This window comes from Puntigrus tetrazona, unplaced genomic scaffold, assembly GCF_018831695.1.
Source record: "Puntigrus tetrazona isolate hp1 unplaced genomic scaffold, ASM1883169v1 S000000837, whole genome shotgun sequence".
NCBI classification, from domain to species: Eukaryota; Metazoa; Chordata; class Actinopteri; order Cypriniformes; family Cyprinidae; genus Puntigrus; species Puntigrus tetrazona.
In genome coordinates, this window is record NW_025048437.1 from 290,001 (window position 1) to 307,500 (window position 17,500).

The 17,500-nt window shown below is 36.8% G+C and overlaps 4 protein-coding genes across 8 annotated transcripts in view; 3 read left to right on the plus strand and 1 right to left on the minus strand.

The window, feature by feature from the left end:
* Positions 1-7,342, plus strand: part of arhgap45a (Rho GTPase activating protein 45a) — a 23,076-nt gene extending 15,734 nt beyond the window's left edge. For all 3 annotated transcript variants that reach the window (XM_043233477.1, XM_043233475.1, XM_043233476.1), the window contains exons 13-23: positions 245-435; positions 562-686; positions 811-912; positions 998-1,096; positions 1,592-1,755; positions 2,122-2,310; positions 3,703-3,840; positions 3,908-4,137; positions 5,102-5,321; positions 5,459-5,510; positions 6,311-7,342. In XM_043233477.1, the coding sequence (XP_043089412.1) occupies positions 245-435; positions 562-686; positions 811-912; positions 998-1,096; positions 1,592-1,755; positions 2,122-2,310; positions 3,703-3,840; positions 3,908-4,137; positions 5,102-5,321; positions 5,459-5,510; positions 6,311-6,534 (1,734 nt within the window). In that variant the 3' untranslated portion in view covers positions 6,535-7,342. The remainder of the gene's footprint in view (positions 1-244; positions 436-561; positions 687-810; positions 913-997; positions 1,097-1,591; positions 1,756-2,121; positions 2,311-3,702; positions 3,841-3,907; positions 4,138-5,101; positions 5,322-5,458; positions 5,511-6,310) is intronic.
* Positions 7,343-8,250: 908 nt separating this feature from the next.
* Positions 8,251-11,108, minus strand: polr2ea (RNA polymerase II, I and III subunit E, a). Of its 3 annotated transcripts, XM_043233481.1 has the most exons (7): positions 10,992-11,108; positions 9,966-10,140; positions 9,775-9,890; positions 9,519-9,599; positions 8,798-8,856; positions 8,587-8,665; positions 8,251-8,511 (listed from the first exon to the last, which is right to left on the minus strand). In XM_043233481.1, exons 1-7 carry the CDS (start codon positions 11,046-11,048, stop codon positions 8,446-8,448), a joined length of 633 nt encoding a protein of 210 aa, XP_043089416.1. In that variant the 5' UTR covers positions 11,049-11,108; the 3' UTR covers positions 8,251-8,445. The 3 variants fall into 3 exon arrangements, with proteins under 3 accessions (XP_043089416.1, XP_043089417.1, XP_043089415.1); XM_043233482.1 differs by having other exon boundaries at positions 8,251-8,665; positions 10,074-10,140; XM_043233480.1 differs by having other exon boundaries at positions 8,251-8,665.
* Positions 11,109-11,490: 382 nt separating this feature from the next.
* Positions 11,491-16,444, plus strand: gpx4b (glutathione peroxidase 4b). Its single transcript, XM_043233488.1, has 7 exons — positions 11,491-11,619; positions 12,911-13,005; positions 13,478-13,622; positions 14,836-14,987; positions 15,139-15,163; positions 15,244-15,303; positions 16,163-16,444. The coding sequence occupies exons 1-7, from the start codon at positions 11,554-11,556 to the stop codon at positions 16,193-16,195; spliced, it is 576 nt and encodes a 191-aa protein (XP_043089423.1). The 5' UTR covers positions 11,491-11,553; the 3' UTR covers positions 16,196-16,444.
* Positions 16,445-17,274: 830 nt separating this feature from the next.
* Positions 17,275-17,500, plus strand: part of pip5k1cb (phosphatidylinositol-4-phosphate 5-kinase, type I, gamma b) — a 42,571-nt gene continuing 42,345 nt past the window's right edge. The window contains exon 1 of the mRNA XM_043233486.1: positions 17,275-17,494. Coding sequence (XP_043089421.1) covers positions 17,425-17,494 — 70 coding nt within the window. The 5' untranslated portion in view covers positions 17,275-17,424. The remainder of the gene's footprint in view (positions 17,495-17,500) is intronic.

Below are 17,500 nucleotides of genomic sequence, written 5' to 3' on the forward strand. Positions count from 1 at the left end.
ATTTATTTAAAATTATTTTTTTTTTATTTAATTTGTATTTTGTTTTTATTTAATTTCAGAAGTTTTTTAATAGTATATATATATATATATATATATATATATAAATTTTTTATTTATTATTTTAATTTGCATATGGAATATTGATTGTGTGCATATGGTTTTTAAACTTGATTCAACTGTAGAGATTTTATAATTTTCTGCTTTGGATGAATGCTTTTGATGCATGCTCTTCCTCTCTATCCAGTGCACCATCTCGTACTATCAGACGATGCATGTGCAGACAGCAGCGCTGCCGGTGCACTTCCAGACACTCTGTGAGAGCTGTAAGCTGTACGACCCGGGTCAGCAGTACGCCGCGCACGTCAAAAACCTGCAGCTCCGCACAGAGCTGCCGGTCCAGTACCAGTTTGAGCCGTACTCCGCATGCAGCCACCAGTAAGAGCACATCCTCAGCTCTTAACACAGTAGTCGATGCATAACTGAAATGCTTCGGGAATTGCATGCGATATATTAAAGCCAAATGAATTCAGAAGGAAATGGAGTTGTCGTTTTTTTAATCAGGCACGTTCGGACCCGTAACAACAGTCTCTGTAGCGACCAGCGGCAGAACAGCACTGAAGCTCCGCCCACTGCAGAAGAGGCGGGGTTTGGGGAAGGAACTGTGGTTAAACAAAGACGAGGTCAAGGTCAGTTTTGCAGACAATAAATGAACAGAAACCAGCTTTTAGGGGGCGAACACATTTACAAACCCCTTGTGGCTGCACGCACATTTTTGTTTTCATTACTGCAGTTTTAATATTGTTTTTGCAGGTAGAGACCATCTTCAAGCTCATAAGTCCTGGCCGTCCACCCTGAGTGACACTGACAGCGTCGGACCGGGAAGTGGACTGGGATCCCCGACCTCCAGCACTGGTATGAAACTAATCCACACCAGTCTGGTGTTACCGGAGTAAAACCATTTTACAAACACGGATGTCGCGTCGTGTTTCGGTCTCAGGTGATATCTCGAAACCTTCAAGGCCCGTTTCCGCAGCCACGCTGTCGTCCAATGAGGATTTGGAGGAGCGAGAGGGTGCCATGACCCCGTTTGAACAGAGTGAGTGACCGGTTACAGAGAACGTCCGGGGAGCAGAAACTTGCATGAGTCGAATGCATCGCTTGTTCTGCATTGGAAGTGAATGGGTGCCGTCAGAATGAGAGCTGACCAAAACGCCACAGTAATCCACACCACTCCAGTTCATCTGAAGAAGAAGAAAGCGGTGCGTTTGTAAGAGGCAAAAACAATAAAGATGGCTTCAAACCATAATCCAAAATATCGGCACAGATCCAAAACAGCTCTAAACAAATATGTGGCTAGCTTGTGACGTGAGAGACAACTTTTTTTCACAGGAGGAAGCTTTATAAAGGATTATGGACTCATGTGATGTTTTTAATCAGCTGTTTGGGCTCTGATTCTGACGGCACCCATTCACTTACAGAGCGTCCGTTGCTGAGCAAGTACTATGCATTTCTCCAAATCCGACGAAACGGACTCCTCTGCATCTCGGATGTATAGTACAGAGTGATATGTGTTGAACTGGTTGTGTTTTAGGTATAAACGGAATCGAACCGGAAAGCGCGGCGCCCACCGGACCGTTCAGAAACGTGGGACTGTCCAAAGCTGCGAAAACGCACCGGCTGCGCAAACTGCGCACGCCGTCGAAGTGCAGGGAATGTGACAGCTACGTTTATTTCCAAGGAGCAGAGTGTGAGGAGGTGAGAGCATTCGTATTGCAGACAGAAGACGGCAAAAAATGCTTAAAAAAAGCTCTTAAATCGGCAAGAATCAAGAAACAATTACGTGTCGTGTTTTCGGAAAGAAATCATCTTCTTTCGAACTGAAAACAAGATTATTTCGCTCGTTTCAGGTTAAAAACTCACTTAGTTTTGGCTTTGTCTTTTGCTTTTTTTCTTGTCTTGTATTTCACATTTTGGTGGGAAACGAGACAAAAAAAATGTTGTAAAGATAGTGCTTCGTTCGGGACAGATTGTTTGAAAGCTGCTTTACAGAAATAAACAATGCAGTCGACGTGTTATTCGCTTTCGTCTCGCTCTCATGCTTTCGTGTGACGTGTGTTTTAGTGTTTTCTGGCGTGTCATAAGAAGTGTCTGGAGTCTCTGGCCATCCAGTGCGGTCATAAGAAGCTCCAGGGCCGCCTGCAGCTCTTCGGCCGTGATTTCTCTCAGGTCCTGCAGGGCGACGCGGAGGGCGTTCCCTTCATCATCAAGAAATGCATCACGGAGATCGAGAGGAGAGCGCTCAAAATGAAGGTGCGAGGGGAACGCTTTGCGCAGAATCAAGCTGTTCTTCCTGCATTGTTCTCATTCTGACTGTCTAACCCCCAAAAATAAACATATATGCGTCGTATGCGTGTGAGATATGCACGGAAATGATTTTTTAATTGCATCCATTCCTCATACCCTTGTGCGGATTTGAACACTATTCCCTTTTGAGCCAGGCATGAAATAATAGTCTTTTTTTTGCAAATGGATGAAGTTCGCATATGCGTTTTTTGTTGAGTATATCATCCTATACTGTGCATCAGGCTTTTATAGCTCATATAGTGAATTAAGACATAGATAAATTGAGACTATGGAGGAGAAAACAGAGCAGAAATATGCAATTTGGACAAACAGATGAATTCTGACGCCTGTAATGTTGGTCAATGAGATCTTCATAACGGTGTAACAGACTACTTACATAAAATCAGTCAACTCTCTACTTATCTATAGTAATGTGTTTTAGTAAGATGAGATCGAAATGATCCAAACTTAAAATGCAATGCAATCCGATGTTGATTGAAGAATAACAATGCAATGAAACCACGTGATTTCATGAATGATCAGGTAAAGCAAAGCAGCTTCGGTTCAATCGGTGTTCATCTGGAAGTATTACTAGGTTATACTGATATTTAAAGATGTGACAGCAAAAACGGGACGATGGTGCACTTGCTCTAAAAGAGCTTTTTACTGAATAAAAAAAAAAAAGACCTGGAGGAGACTGTGTGCAAGAAGTTTAGGTTTTCATCTTGATGATCGGTTAGAGTGCATCAAATACGAGCCTGGAGCATAAAAGTGAGTCAAAATGATACATTTTTCTTTCGTGCCAACAATCATTCGGATCAAGTAAAGATCATTGTTCATTAACATATTTGGTCATTTAAGTAGCTTTCAGATGCACGCATCTAATTTAAAATGAGCCACTGCAGGTGAATAGGGTTAAACAATCATTCTATTGATAATTGCAAGCGTTTTTTTGTATTACAAGTGCCCTAAAATGTTAGGTTTATGTATGCAAATGATGCATTATTTAAATATGCGCTGATTTGCATATCTAATGAAAAGATGACGTCAGTTTCAAAAAGCTGGGATATTTTCGTCGGCCCATAATTCAGAAAATGTACATAATCGAGCAAAATTATATGGATATAGACAGGATTAAAAATCTATGGCTTAGTAGAAAACGGCGTTTAAAAATAAGCATTGTAAATAAAATGTGTTAAATAGATTAAGTGCTATAAAATAAACACTTTATAGTGTCTTCAGGATGTTTTAACTTTACGAAAGCCCCAAATCTCAAACCTGACAGGTGCATGAAAAAAAAAAATCAGGTACGATACAGCAGGCGTTGCAGGGTTAAAGCTCTTCTTCTCGTGTCCCCAGGGAATCTATCGCGTGAACGGAGTGAAGACGCGCGTGGAGAAGCTGTGCCAGGCGTTTGAGAACGGCAAAGAGCTGGTGGAGCTCTCTCAGGCGTCTCCACACGACATCAGTAACGTGCTGAAGCTCTACCTGAGACAGGTGAGTCCCCGCCGCCTGCTCCCGTGATGAAGCGCTGCTGTGGCCAACGTCTCCGTCTCCTCCTCAGCTCCCGGAGCCCGTCGTGCCCTTCCGCATGTATAACGATCTGATGGGGCTGGCGAAGGAAAGCCTGAACTCGGACGCCTCGGAGGGCGCGAAGGGCCCAGAGCTGGCGGACCGCGGGTCAGAGACCGAGTCTGAAGTGCTGGTCTTAGTGGAGAAGCTCCGAGAGCTGCTCAAGCGTCTGCCGCCTGCCAACACCGCCACGCTCAAGTACATCGTGCAGCACCTCTGCAGGTCAGGTTCTGCTAAAACTACAAAAACTACAACTTAACAAACATACTGAGAATATACAGCAGGAACTGTAGGAGAGATATCATGCTATAATAAAGGATGTATTTTTTAATTAAAGGTATAAGTAAACCTAAGGTACATATTAATATTACGTTAATAATTATTATTTTCAATTATTTTTATAATTATTTTAATTAATATTTTTTTATGTATCAGAATGTTTATAGAAAAACCTGACCCTGGGTACTTTATTTATTTAATAACATTTACAATTTTAATAACTCAATAATTGTAATATATATATATATATATATATATATATATATATATATATGTGTGTGTGTGTGTGTGTGTGTGTATGTATATATATATATATATATATATATATATATATATATATTAACATTTTATGATAATGTTTTAAATAAAAAGAATGTAATAGTTTAAGTTTTTATATTTTTAGCATTTGCGTAATAATCTAATACTAATTAAATAATTTAAGTTTTAAAAATTTAAGTCATTGGAGTTCAGCAGAAATAAACAAAAACATATTTTAAAATGTAAAATGTATGTGTTTAGAAAATAAATAATTGAATATTTTTATATTTTTATAATTTGTTTAATAATAATATAATTATGTATTTACATTTTAATAAAGTCTGGTAATCTTATAGTATTTAGATTTTTATTGTAAAGCAAATTTTTTATAATTTAAGTCATCAGACAAAAATTGGAAAAAAAAAAAAAAAGGTATGCAATAACACAATTTGGTAGTTTGTCAATTTTTTTGACATATATACATTTTCAAGTTGCACTTTACCGTATTAATATAAAAATTAAGAAGATAAATGAATAGAAAATAGAAAAATGTTAAACTAGTGACTGCTTGAAATATCAGCTGCAGTTTTCTAGATCGTGCACATTTTTGTACGATGTTAACGAAATATCCTCGTCTCTCTCTCGTCAGAGTGTCTGAGTTGGAGCAAGATAATAAAATGAGCGCCAGTAATTTAGGCATCGTGTTCGGGCCGACCCTGATGAGACCCAAACCCACCGGAGCCACGGTGTCCCTGTCGTCTCTGGTGGATTACCCTCATCAGGCGCGCATCGTGGAGGCTCTGATCGTCTTCCAGCAGAACATCTTCATCTCGTCCTCTTCCTCGGTCGGCTCTCCGGCCCAGAGCCAGGTCTGCACAGAAACCTATCTGATCAGATGTAGTGTGCAGCGTGTCTGATGGACAGAGTTTCATCGTGTGTGTGTGTGTGTGTGTGTGTGTGTGTGTCTTTATGCACAGCTCTGATGATAATATATTCCTTCACACAGGACTGTGAGACTGGAAATCACGAAGAGCCAATCAGAGCGGATCTGGAATGCTGTGAGATCATTATATATTCAAATATTTAAATAGTTTTTTTTAATTTTTTTATTGCTATTTCATATTATTGAAAATGTGTTTTATTCAGTACCTTTGTGAAATGTATTGAAATATTTACATTTTGTAGCATTCATTTAATTTATTATATAATTATTGTTATATTAGACAATTTATTCAATTAGTTGGACACCATTAACATATTATAATTAACATATTTAGAAAATGTATATAATTTTATTTAATGCTTTAAAATGCTTTTGTGGATCTGATGATTTATAATGTTTAAAATATTAATATTATAATTATATATATATATATATATATTTATATATAATATAAATATAAATTATATATATATATATTTATATATTATATATAATTATATATATATATATATATTATTTAGCAGAAAATATTTCAAGATGTTATGTTAAATATAATTTTTTTATCTTTATTATTTTAAATATTATGGGGGGTTTTTGCTTGCATTTGTGAAATAAGAGGATTTGGGAAACGTTTAATATGTTAGTATTCGTGTATATATATTAGAAAAACTCAACAACAAAAAAAATGCGTTTACTAAAATAACTAAAAACATCATAAATATTTATTTTAAAAAATGTTTTACATGTGAATATTATAAATCTCTCTTGCATTCGTAGGTTCGTTCATTTGGAATCAAAATTGAAATAGCAATTGAAATTTAATTAATTATTTAGGTTTTTAATTTTAATTCAGTATTTGTTTAAATATTATCAGTGTGGTTTTGTAAGGGTGTGCGTGTTCCTCTCGTTCCTCAGGTCATTCCGTGGGTTCCTCCGGTTCTCAGGAGCGCTCGCTGGACTCGGACTCGGACGGGGAGGATCTGAGCAGAGCGAGCCGAGCGCAGCGCCCTCCTCTGGTGAGTCAGGAGAGCGAGACCAGCACCGAGGAGGACCAGATGAGTCCCCGAGCGAGTCTGGACCTGAGCGGCCTGGTTCCAGAGACCATCCCGGAGCAGGCGGCCCAGCTCTCAGATGAGTAAGAGCGGATGTGTCAGGGGTTTAAAAGAGCTCACTGTTCATTTCAGCTATCAGAGATGTACGAGTGTTGCCTTTATATGCGTAAAATCCTAAAAGGAGGTTTTGCCTGACAGGTGACCTCTAATGCCGCTTTTTTCTAGACCTGAGATCGGTGCCGTTTCACGTGATTATGACCTGGATGTTTATGTAACGTCGGAAGATGGTGGTTATATTCTCTCAATTATAACGCGTTTATAATTATAACTAGCCGGCATAAACCACCGCATTCATAACATCGTTGCTGTCTTTTAAAAACCAACACAAATCTCATTATTATTATTATAATTTAAGAGGCTCTCGGGGCGAGTCAGAGTGTTGTAGATAATTAAAAGTGCTTGGCTCGAAGTCTCGTGTTTTTTCGATACAGCTTATATTTATTATAGTTTCACTTAAGCACTGGATTTTTTGGGGCAGATAAGCAGGAAGTGGTGTTACGGTTAACCTGGTTAACAACAGCCGGACTGCTGGTCGGTGCTGGTTTTAATGCATTATTAAATGTTTAACATTTGCTTCTTTCGTAATAGTGTGTGCGTTTGCTTACTTGCGTTGTTCCGGCGGCACTGTACTGTTTTACTAAACTAACTGTGGTTTAAAGCATGCTGGGACCGTAGCTTCATCTCAAGCACGTTACCTGAAGCCTTTAAGCGTTTGACTTGACCCATAAATGCGTAACACCATAGAAATGAAAGACATTTGTGAGTGTATTCAAAACCCTTTTGTACATATTTTTAGAAAACATCTATATGCAATAAATCTTTAATGTCTACTATATTTGATGAATCGTTTCGTTTGTGAACTTGCACTGGAATATATATATTAAAAATAATATTGTCTAATAATCAATTATTATTATTATTAACAATTGTTATTTTAAATATACATGTTATATGTGAATTAAGAAAATTATAATAATTAAAAATGTAATATTATTATTTTATTTTTTTATATGAGCATTAGCTAATAATACATATTTATTTGCAAAAGCTTTTTTTAAATTATTATTATTATGTTGTAATTTTTTGCGTTTTATTGTGTTAGTTATTTTTAGTGTATTTTAGTTATTTTTTTAACCTAATCAAAATAACCCAACTGATAAACTGAAATACACAATGCACATTTTTGAAAATTGTTTGTTTTTGCGAATGAACTCTTCATATAGGTGACGCTGGAGCGCGCAACCAGCCTTAAAGGAATAGTTCACAAAAAAAAAAAAAAAAAAAAGAAAATTCGCCATCATTTTCTCTCCTCGAGTATTTCCAAACCTGTATGAATTTCTCTGTCCCTTGAACACAAATATTTGAAACCAAGCTGTTTTTGGTCACCATTGACTTCCATAGTATTTTTTTTTTTTTTTTCCTACTATGGAAGTCAATGGTGACCCAAAACAGCCTGCAAATGACAGAATTTTTATTTTTGGGTAAACTATTCCTTTAAGTCAACCACAATACTTGTTAAAAATAATTAAAAAAAAACAGTTTTTGGGGTATATTTGTAGCAGTAGCCAAAAATGCATTGTCTGGGTCAAAATTATCAAGCAAAAAAAAAAGTTAAATTTCCAACCCTAAATATATTAAAGTAATAAACAAGTTTGTTGGACTTGTTATATGAATTGGTAAGAACTTAAAGGCAAAATTTGACGGTATTATATTTAGTTGCATCTTATCCCAACAAACCAGACATCGATGTAAATCTTATTTATTCTGTTTGCAGCTGATGTAGGCATCTTACAGCTGGCTTTTTTTTTTTAACGTAAATAAATCTAAATGCATAACTGTTGCCTTTGATCTCAGGAATCTCAGTCAAAGAAAACGAAAAAGGTAGAAAGAAACGGACAGCAAAGAAAAGCCAAAACGCGTAACTGAAAGTAACCGTCCTCACTGTACGAGTCTGTACGTGATGTAGCGTCCGGCTGTTTCACTCGGCCGGATGATCTTCACCACCTGTTAGACACAAACAGACACCTTTATAGCTGACATCCAGGCTTGAACTAAACCACGATCGTACAGCCCACTCACCTGCCCTCGTTTCAGCCCGAAATATCGCGCCACGGGATCTCCCGACTGAATTCTGGGTAACTGCGTCTCCTTGAGTTTACTGATCACGGTCAAGAAAAGCTTCGACGTCACCCAGTGCACTATATAGTCAACAGTGAGCAGAGTGACCCGCTTTGGGAAACCTGTTCGGACACAATCACGTCGCTTCACGCGCAGCCGTTGCTATGGATACTATCTGGCCAATAGCTCTGTCACTTCCTCTCTTGTCATAACGATGTGTTCAGGAACCAACTGAAGGAAAAATACACAACCAATTATGAATAAATACATTAAAAGATTCTTTGTCTTTTAATGTCATGCATTTAAAATTTTGTCTTTTTTTTTTTTTTTTTTTTTTTTTTTAGATTCTGATTAATATATCAAATCTTGGTATGCTTTTAAAATAAGTCATTTATGTTTAAAATAGGATTTTAAAAATATATATTTTAATCAACGTTTTAAATTGATGTTTTTGTGCTTGGGTTAAAATGATACTAACAATTAGAAAGTAAGACAAAATTATGTTCTTTTATCAGAAAACAGTAATGTTTTAAATAAAATAAATATACAATCTTTTTGTGCTCGGGTTAGATTTATGCTCATAATTATAAATATAACAATATTTAAGAATTTTTAGTGTGAATCATAATATTTCTTAATATTACAATTAACAATTTATCAATATTTTATAACAATTAAAGGATTATGTTATTTTTTGTTTCTCTTGTACTACATTTTTTTTTTTATATATATATATATATATATATATATATATATATTATTATTATTATTTTTTATATATATATATATTATATTATATTATATTTTTATATATAATGTATTAATTATAAATAATAAATTTTTAACCATTTATTTTGCACATAACATATCACAGTCAGTTGAAAGCATCTCACCTCGTGCTCTGTGATGTTTATGAGCAGCTCTTGCTGTAGAAACTGTTCCAGGATGTATTTTGGTGCCATATCAACCAAAGACTACAAGAGAATAATCATCAGGTAAAAGAGGACAACTGATATAGTCATCAGACCACTAAATATATATCCTTCTGGCAACTGTGTTTCAGTCTTCAGAGATCTGAGTGAGTGAGTGAGTGAGTGAGTGAGTGAGTGAGTGTGTGTGTGTGTGTGAGAGTGTGTGTGTGTGTGGTACCTGTTTAGCTGAAGGGGTCATGCCCGTCTGGACGACGATTACGGCCCGAGTAATGTTTTCTTCCTGCATCCGCTGGCAGTACATCTTAATGGTCTTGATGCCCACTTTCATCTCCTCTGTTGGACACAAAACACTCAGAAAAGCGCACTCGAGGAGCTCGGCGTCACACACACTCCTGCATCGCGTCTCACCTGGAAAGAACACAAACATCTGGTCGGTGGGGTCGTCGTTGTGGGCCACCAGCACGGTGAGGTCCGTCCGTCGGGGTCGACCCTCGCTGGGTCTGTCTCCAAACTGACCTTTAAACTCGTCCAAGGTCTGGTCCAGCTCGTCTTGGGTCACCAGATATCCTCGATCGTGGCAGAGCTGCAGCGACACGAGACCACATTCATGTCAGGGGGGAATTAATTTTTTGTGTGTGTTGTACATGCAGCGAAGCATCCTGAAACTTAGATATTTTACATGTTTGTCATAATTAATGTAATGAATGTGAAATATATATATACACAAAAAAAAAATACACAAATTCTTCTCTGTTCACTAAAGTTCATTTAAATGTTTTTATTCATTTTAAAGATTTTAAATAATATTTACTTAAAATTTTATATATATATATATATATATATATATATATATATATATATATATATATATATATATGTGTGTGTGTGTGTGTGTGTGTATGTATATATGTATCTTTATCACTCCCATGATCTTAATTGTGTAAAATTTTGTGCATTTACCTTTTAAAAATATAAAGATCCAATTTATACTGTGAAAATTTTTTTTTACATGCATATTTGGAAAATGTTTAGTTTGCATTTACTTCTTTCTGTCCTTTACAGTCCAACTATGTATTATGTATAAATTAATATCTTTTTTATTTACTTTAAATGAATATAATTTGTTTTATTATATATATTTTACTTAATTCGCTTTTATTTATTTTGAATCACTCAATGAGACCTTTTTTATTTTATTTTTACTTTCGGATCTAAAATGTGTGAAACTTATGCTGTATACATTCTCTTAATTTTGCGGATTAACGTTTTATATTTGAGCTCTAATACCAGTTATTGTCTGTGTTACTGAATCTCACAATTATTTCCTAGTATTTAACTTATGTATATTATCTTCATTTCTTGTCTTGTTTATTTTAATGTTAAATATAAACAGCTAACCAAGCAGAACAGACGCCGCTCAACGCACATTCACACCTGCATTATGGTCTTACGGATTTTCCATAATCGATAAGTCTCCTCCTCATCATCCATTATCGCTTTAAACTAATCTACGGTACAACAACCTGCTTTTAAACCTGCTTTTCAGTCACGTGCTCACGGAGGTGCTTAAGGACCCCTAAGGTGGTGTCGAAATTATTGCCAGTCTCGCATATGCGTATATTTTTAGATTTTAGTGCAATGTGTAAAGTTTTTATTTCATTTATTGCTTATATATATTTATTATTATTATTACTTTATTTATATGAAAAAAAAAAACGTTAAATCTGTACCAGAGCCGTTTTCTCAACGGCTTCATTTTTGGTTTTTTTATGTACGCTTTGCACATTGGTAATATAATTTTGCATTAGTTGCATAAGCGTCGTCTGATTGGCCGAGACTGACAGGGGAGGCGTGTCTTTCTCGTATGAGGGCGGGGCTTTGCAGCGGTGCGCTATGGTTGTTTCAGCAACCGCTGTGCACCGTCCCTGATTGGACGAGGCTGACAGAAAGGGCGTGTCTTTCCTGTAGACGGGCGGGGCTTTAATGCCGCAGCACTATGTGGCTGTTTCAGCGAACGCTTTTAGTCGGGGCGCTGGGGAGCAAGAGCTTCGCTAGAGCCATGGTAAGATACCTCACAACGCTTTTACCTGCTGTTTAACGAGTGTCTACACTAGGTCGCGTTGTCTAACAGCTAGTTAATGTAGTTGCTAGAAGTAGGTCAAAGTCCGGTGTGTTTATTTGTGGCACCTGTGTGTCTCCGCTAATTCACTCCGATGGAGGAACATTAGCCAGTTAGCTTTAATGATGTAACCATGTCCCTGTGTGTTTATTTACGACTTAAAATCAAATTATATTCGTTTCGTTAGTCTGTTTTTAACACGACGACTCGTTAACGTCTGTTTTAGGCCCGTTTTGGATTTCGAATTTAATCACGTGGGCAAAAAATCAATGATTATATCGCGATTTAGGGTTTATTTTTAATAGTACTCGGTTACGCTTTGTGGTTTTAACGTTAAGATCATTATGTGATTAATGCTGATTGAGTAATTAATGCTGATTGAGTAATTGATTATAAATTCCTTATTTGGAGTGTATTTTATTAGTAGAGCTATTCAATAATCATTATATTACATGTATCATTGTATTATTTATTAAATCTCACCTGAAATACACCAGTTCTTCATATTTAAAGGTGATGCATGTGCATTAATGTGATCTAAAAATCAATCCAGTTACATATCAGATGTCATTATTGAAATAAATGCATTGGCAGTTATAGAGAGCTTTATTTGCCTGTCCCAAATCTCTAGTAAAATTGTTGTGGAAGGATCTGAAAGGAAGATGATCCATGCATTTTTTTTTTAAAAGCACATTTAACCACACGCCATGTGTTCGTACTGTAAATATGACTTGATTGTGTCCTGTTTCAGTCCCAAACACTTCATAGCAATGGGTCAAGGCGCACTGCATGAACTTTATAATAGTTGTTTTTTTTTTTTGTTGTATGAGATATGTGTTAATGTCACGAGCACAGAACCATGACTGGACTGTGGCATATAGTCTTAACTCTGGGGTGAGCTGCTTGTGGGTTACTATTAAATCTGACCAATCTCAGCGGTGGGACGAATGTGTGACGAATCCCGTGTCTTCTGTACGCAGTCCCCACAACACATGATCGATGCAATTTTGATCCTGAACCTTGTTTCTAAATGCCCTCTGTAATATTTAATTTATTGCGTAACCCGTGTGAAAAATCACACGCAGCCGTATCAGAGGTCAGAGATGACTTAATATGAGATTTCATCGATAAAACTATTGCATGAGGAAGTTATTGCGTAATGGGTTTATAGCACATGATTGTGCGTCGTGCTCTGTCTCACTTTGATGACCTTTAACCTCTCCGTTTATCGCAGTGTGCCCAAGCCAACGACTGGCAGTCGGCCAAATCCATATACGACTTCTCAGCCAAAGACATCGACGGAAACGAAGTGTCTCTGGACAAATACAGGTGAGCTACGTCGACGCTCGTGCCCCTGATATGAAGAACAAAACTGACTGGTTTGTAGAAATGTTCTGTTTCTTGAAAATGTACTGAACTCGGGCCAGATTTGGAGGAACGTCTTGCATCGGTGTGCAGCGACGGATGCTCTGCAGCGAATGGGTGCCGTCGGAAGAGAGAGAAAACATTGCAGTTCATCAGAAACGCATCCATTGAGACGCTTTGGCTTCCTCCGGTGACAAAAAGTGTTTCCGGTCTGAATCGGGAGAGACCCAGAACAGCTCCAAGCAAATGTGTGTGTGCTTTGTGACGCGAGAGACCAACGAAAATGGGCTTTTTCACTCAAGGAAGAATTATCGTGCATTATGCACCGTTTAGAAAACATCTCCACGATTCATTCGTTGCTTTCTCTCAGAGGGCTGAAGTGTTGCCTGTCTGAAGCTCGTCGTTCAGTCTTTGCTCTGTGTTTTGTTTGTTTCAGGGGTTATGTGTGCATCGTCACTAACGTAGCCTCTAAATGAGGTAAGACTCCCGTAAACTACACTCAGTTTGCGGCGATGCACGCCACGTACGCTGAGAAAGGTTTACGCATCCTGGGCTTCCCCTGCAACCAGTTTGGAAAGCAGGTAGGTGCCGGAAGGGACTGCATTATATACCGTTCGGTGATTTTTAGATGTTACGTTTAATCCGGTTTGCATCTCGGGTGCGCTGCTTCTTCCAGCTTTGTGCAAGACCTGTTCGTCTTCGGTCGGTTAAATTTAGTCAAGATTAAATATTGAAGTAACGTTGCTTCAGGTTCATGCGTCACTGAAAAGGGACAGTTCGAGCACGTTGCATTATGGGAAGCCGCCTACCGTGCATACAGAAAATCAGCTTTCTATGCGACGCAAACGTGCCGCCGTTCCTTGAAAACCTTTCCCGTCCTGAACGTTTGTTGTGTGATTTAAAAGTAGGTCACAGGAGTGAAGCTGTGAGGGGATTATTTAGTGTTGAGGGGGAGATTTAATCTTACAACAGATACAACAGTTGTTTCTATGCAATACAGTCTTTATCTTGGTTGCTTTTGTCAGTGGCTTGGTGTGTGTGTATATATTGTTTTATGGTGCCAAAATAATAAAAACTGTTTCTACAACTTTATTTATTTATTTATTTATTTATTTATTTAGAAAACCAGGAAAAGGTTTTCATTTATTTGAGTTGCAACTAAAATATATAAAATTTTTATATTATTATTTTAATTTATTTATTTTTATATAATTTTTTTTTATTCGCCTGAAAAAGAACAATTCAGGCATGTCCTTTCTATATATTTATAATTATTATTTAATTATTATTGTGTATGTATATGTGTGTTATTTATTATTATTATTATTATTATTATATATTTTTTCATTCATTCAAGTGAAAAAGAACAATTCAAGCATGCCCTTTCTATATATTTATGTATTTTAATTTTTTTAAATATTTATTAATTTTAGTTGGCAACCCAAATAAATGAAAACCATTTTCTTGGTGTCAAAATGTCTCTTACACACACACATACATATATTGTTGTAGAAACTGAGAGTTTTTATTATTTTGGCACCATACAACTATATAATATGTGTGTGTATTAAATTTAATTTAATTTATTACCAGAAAAGTTCTTAATAGTTTTAGTATTCAGACAGCATCAGTCTCAGATGTGCCCAAAACACTTTATCCCCTCCAAAAATGTGCTTTAGCGCCAAACACTGTGACGTTCTAGTCCTTAATATTACGGTGTTGTTCAAACGTTCTCCATTAAGTTCACAGAAACGTTCCTCAGACTCTGTTCAGATCCTGTCGTGTGTTTGACAGGAGCCTGGAACGGAGGAGGAGATCAAGGAGTTTGCCAAAGGCTACAACGCCGAGTTTGACCTGTTCAGTAAGATCGAGGTGAACGGCGACGGAGCTCACCCGCTCTGGAAGTGGATGAAGGAGCAGCCCAAAGGAAAAGGCACTCTGGGAAAGTGAGTCCCACTGCTTTCTCACTTCCTCTTTTCTGCACATCAGCAGACGTTTGACCTCTTCTGTCTGCATGTGTAAGATGGAGGCCGTGTAATCCTTCAATAAAGGTGTTTATTTTGAATGTGCTGAATGCGTCTGTGTTTATGTCCACAGCAACATCAAGTGGAATTTCACTAAGGTGAGTGACCGTGTTAAGCGCTGGACTTCGTCTGGTTCTGCTGTAATAGTGTGAGCTCGTAACTCTTGTTTTTATTGTAGTTCCTCATTGACAGAGAAGGTCAGGTTGTGAAGAGGTATGGACCAATGGACGATCCAAGCGTAAGTCAATGCAGAAAATAATGACTTAATCACCCTAAAGTCATTCAAAGTCAGACCGGTTTGAAGCGGCAAAAGGGTGAATAAATAGTGCCTAAAAAAAACTAATAATAATAATGAGAAAAAGGAATTAATTAATTTATATTTATCCAAATATGTGTATATATATATATATATATATATATATATATATATATATATATATATATATATATATATATATATATATATATATATATATATATATATATATATATATATATATATATATATATATATATATATAATATTTTTTTTTTTTTTTTTTTTTTTTTGGTAATGATTTAAGCCTGGTACATTAAAGGCTTTAAATCCTAACCACGTGAGTGCCTTGGAATTATTTTATCTACATTTATTGTATTTAATGTACGTTTTAAATTTAGTTTTATTTTAGTAAATATTTAGTTTTAAATGATGGCTTTGTAACATACATAACATGAATTTATTAAATGTATTAAAATGTATATATGCCGTTTTCTATGCGTCCGTTAAAAGAAATGCATCATTTTATTTTATTTTTTTTAATTTTGTATTTGGTTGAAAATGTTACAAAAACGTATTTTGGAGATCTATAAAACTAATTAAGCAGTTAATGATTTGATTTAAATTAATTAGTTTAAAATTTAAATGAATAAAATTACAATTTTGATTACATTTACATGTATTAAATTTATATGTAATTTTGTTTTCAGTATATATTTTTTTTTTAATTGTAAAACATTTTAATATTTTGAAAAACAAAATAAACAATGACATTTATTTTATGTACCTTATTAAATGTATAATTAAGTGTTGTTTTGTTTTTTTTGGTCTGTCCCATCAGGTGGTGGAGAAGGATCTTCCCAAGTACCTGTAGCCCTTCGGCTGAAAGCCGCTCTCCGTCCCGTGTGTTAGTAGACGAGCGTCTCCTCTCTGCTCGACGGCTGGACGCCGCCGGTGAAGCCCAGACCTGTGACGGCCGTCCCTGAAGCCTGTGTTCAGGTGGGGACGGCCCGATGTCCTCCGGCGTGCAAATTCTCTGGGAAAGACCCGCGGTGTCCGGCCGCGAGAGCAGAGAGGAGCTGAGTGCACTGAAATCAGCCACGATTAAAGAGTAGTGTCAGAACTTCCTGTTTGGCGTTTTCTTTTACAGAGAGTGAATGCTTTTCTTTGCTAGACTGTGTGTGATTGTTTACAGAGCAGGTCACGTCAATGTCGAGATGTAACCAAATCCACATCAGTAATTAAGAATTATTTTTTTTTGTTTTATTATTTGAATTTTTTTTGTGAGCAAGCGTTTTGTAGTTATTAAAAATATTATTATTATTATTATTATTATTATTATTTTATTAGTATTATTTGAAGTTATTGCCCCTAGGAGGTAAGGGGACACCTGGAATAACTTAATAAATTAAATTATATTAAATTAATGAAGTATAATCACGAATGCTGAAAATCAGAGCTAAGTACAAAAAAGCTGTGGTGCACGATCTCGTGTAACAAATGCTTTTTACATTAAAAATCTGGCTGATGGCAAATTGCAAAATAAATTTTTCAAAGTGAAACTTTTTTGCCTAGTTATTATAATTAAGTTTTTTTAGGGGGGTATACTTTTGGATGTGTGGTTTTATGCTTTTATCTTATATTTATTTTTATATATATGTATATGTGTGTGAGAAAAGCATAAAACTACACAAAAGTATACATAAAATCTTAAGTAGTTGCTGTTAGCTTTAAGTTCACGTTTCCTCGTTTAGTTTGTTGTAGTTTTGATGTCCGCCGGCAGAGGGCGTGTTTTCCCGTTTAAAATCTTTATTTTTATCGCTTAATTTGCCCTCAATATTTACTTTCCTGGAGAATCAGACGCGTTTATGCTGCTTTAAACTCAAAACGGCAATATTTACACGCGAACGAACTGCCTTTACGACCAACCTGCGCTGATTCCTCCGTGGCTGACGTCACCGCGAAAGGCGATCGCCGGGTGACGTCACTGCCGCGCGGGTCGGGGCCGCGCACAGGCTCGCTCACGCGCCGCACCGCGGACCCGGACGATGCCGCGCGCTCCGTGTTCGCTCGCTGAGCTCCGCGTCGCTTGATCGGGACCCGATGGAGGGAGCCGCGGCCGGGGGATGCGCGGCGGAGGACGCGGACGCGCTGATGGACGCCGCGGATCTCGGTACGC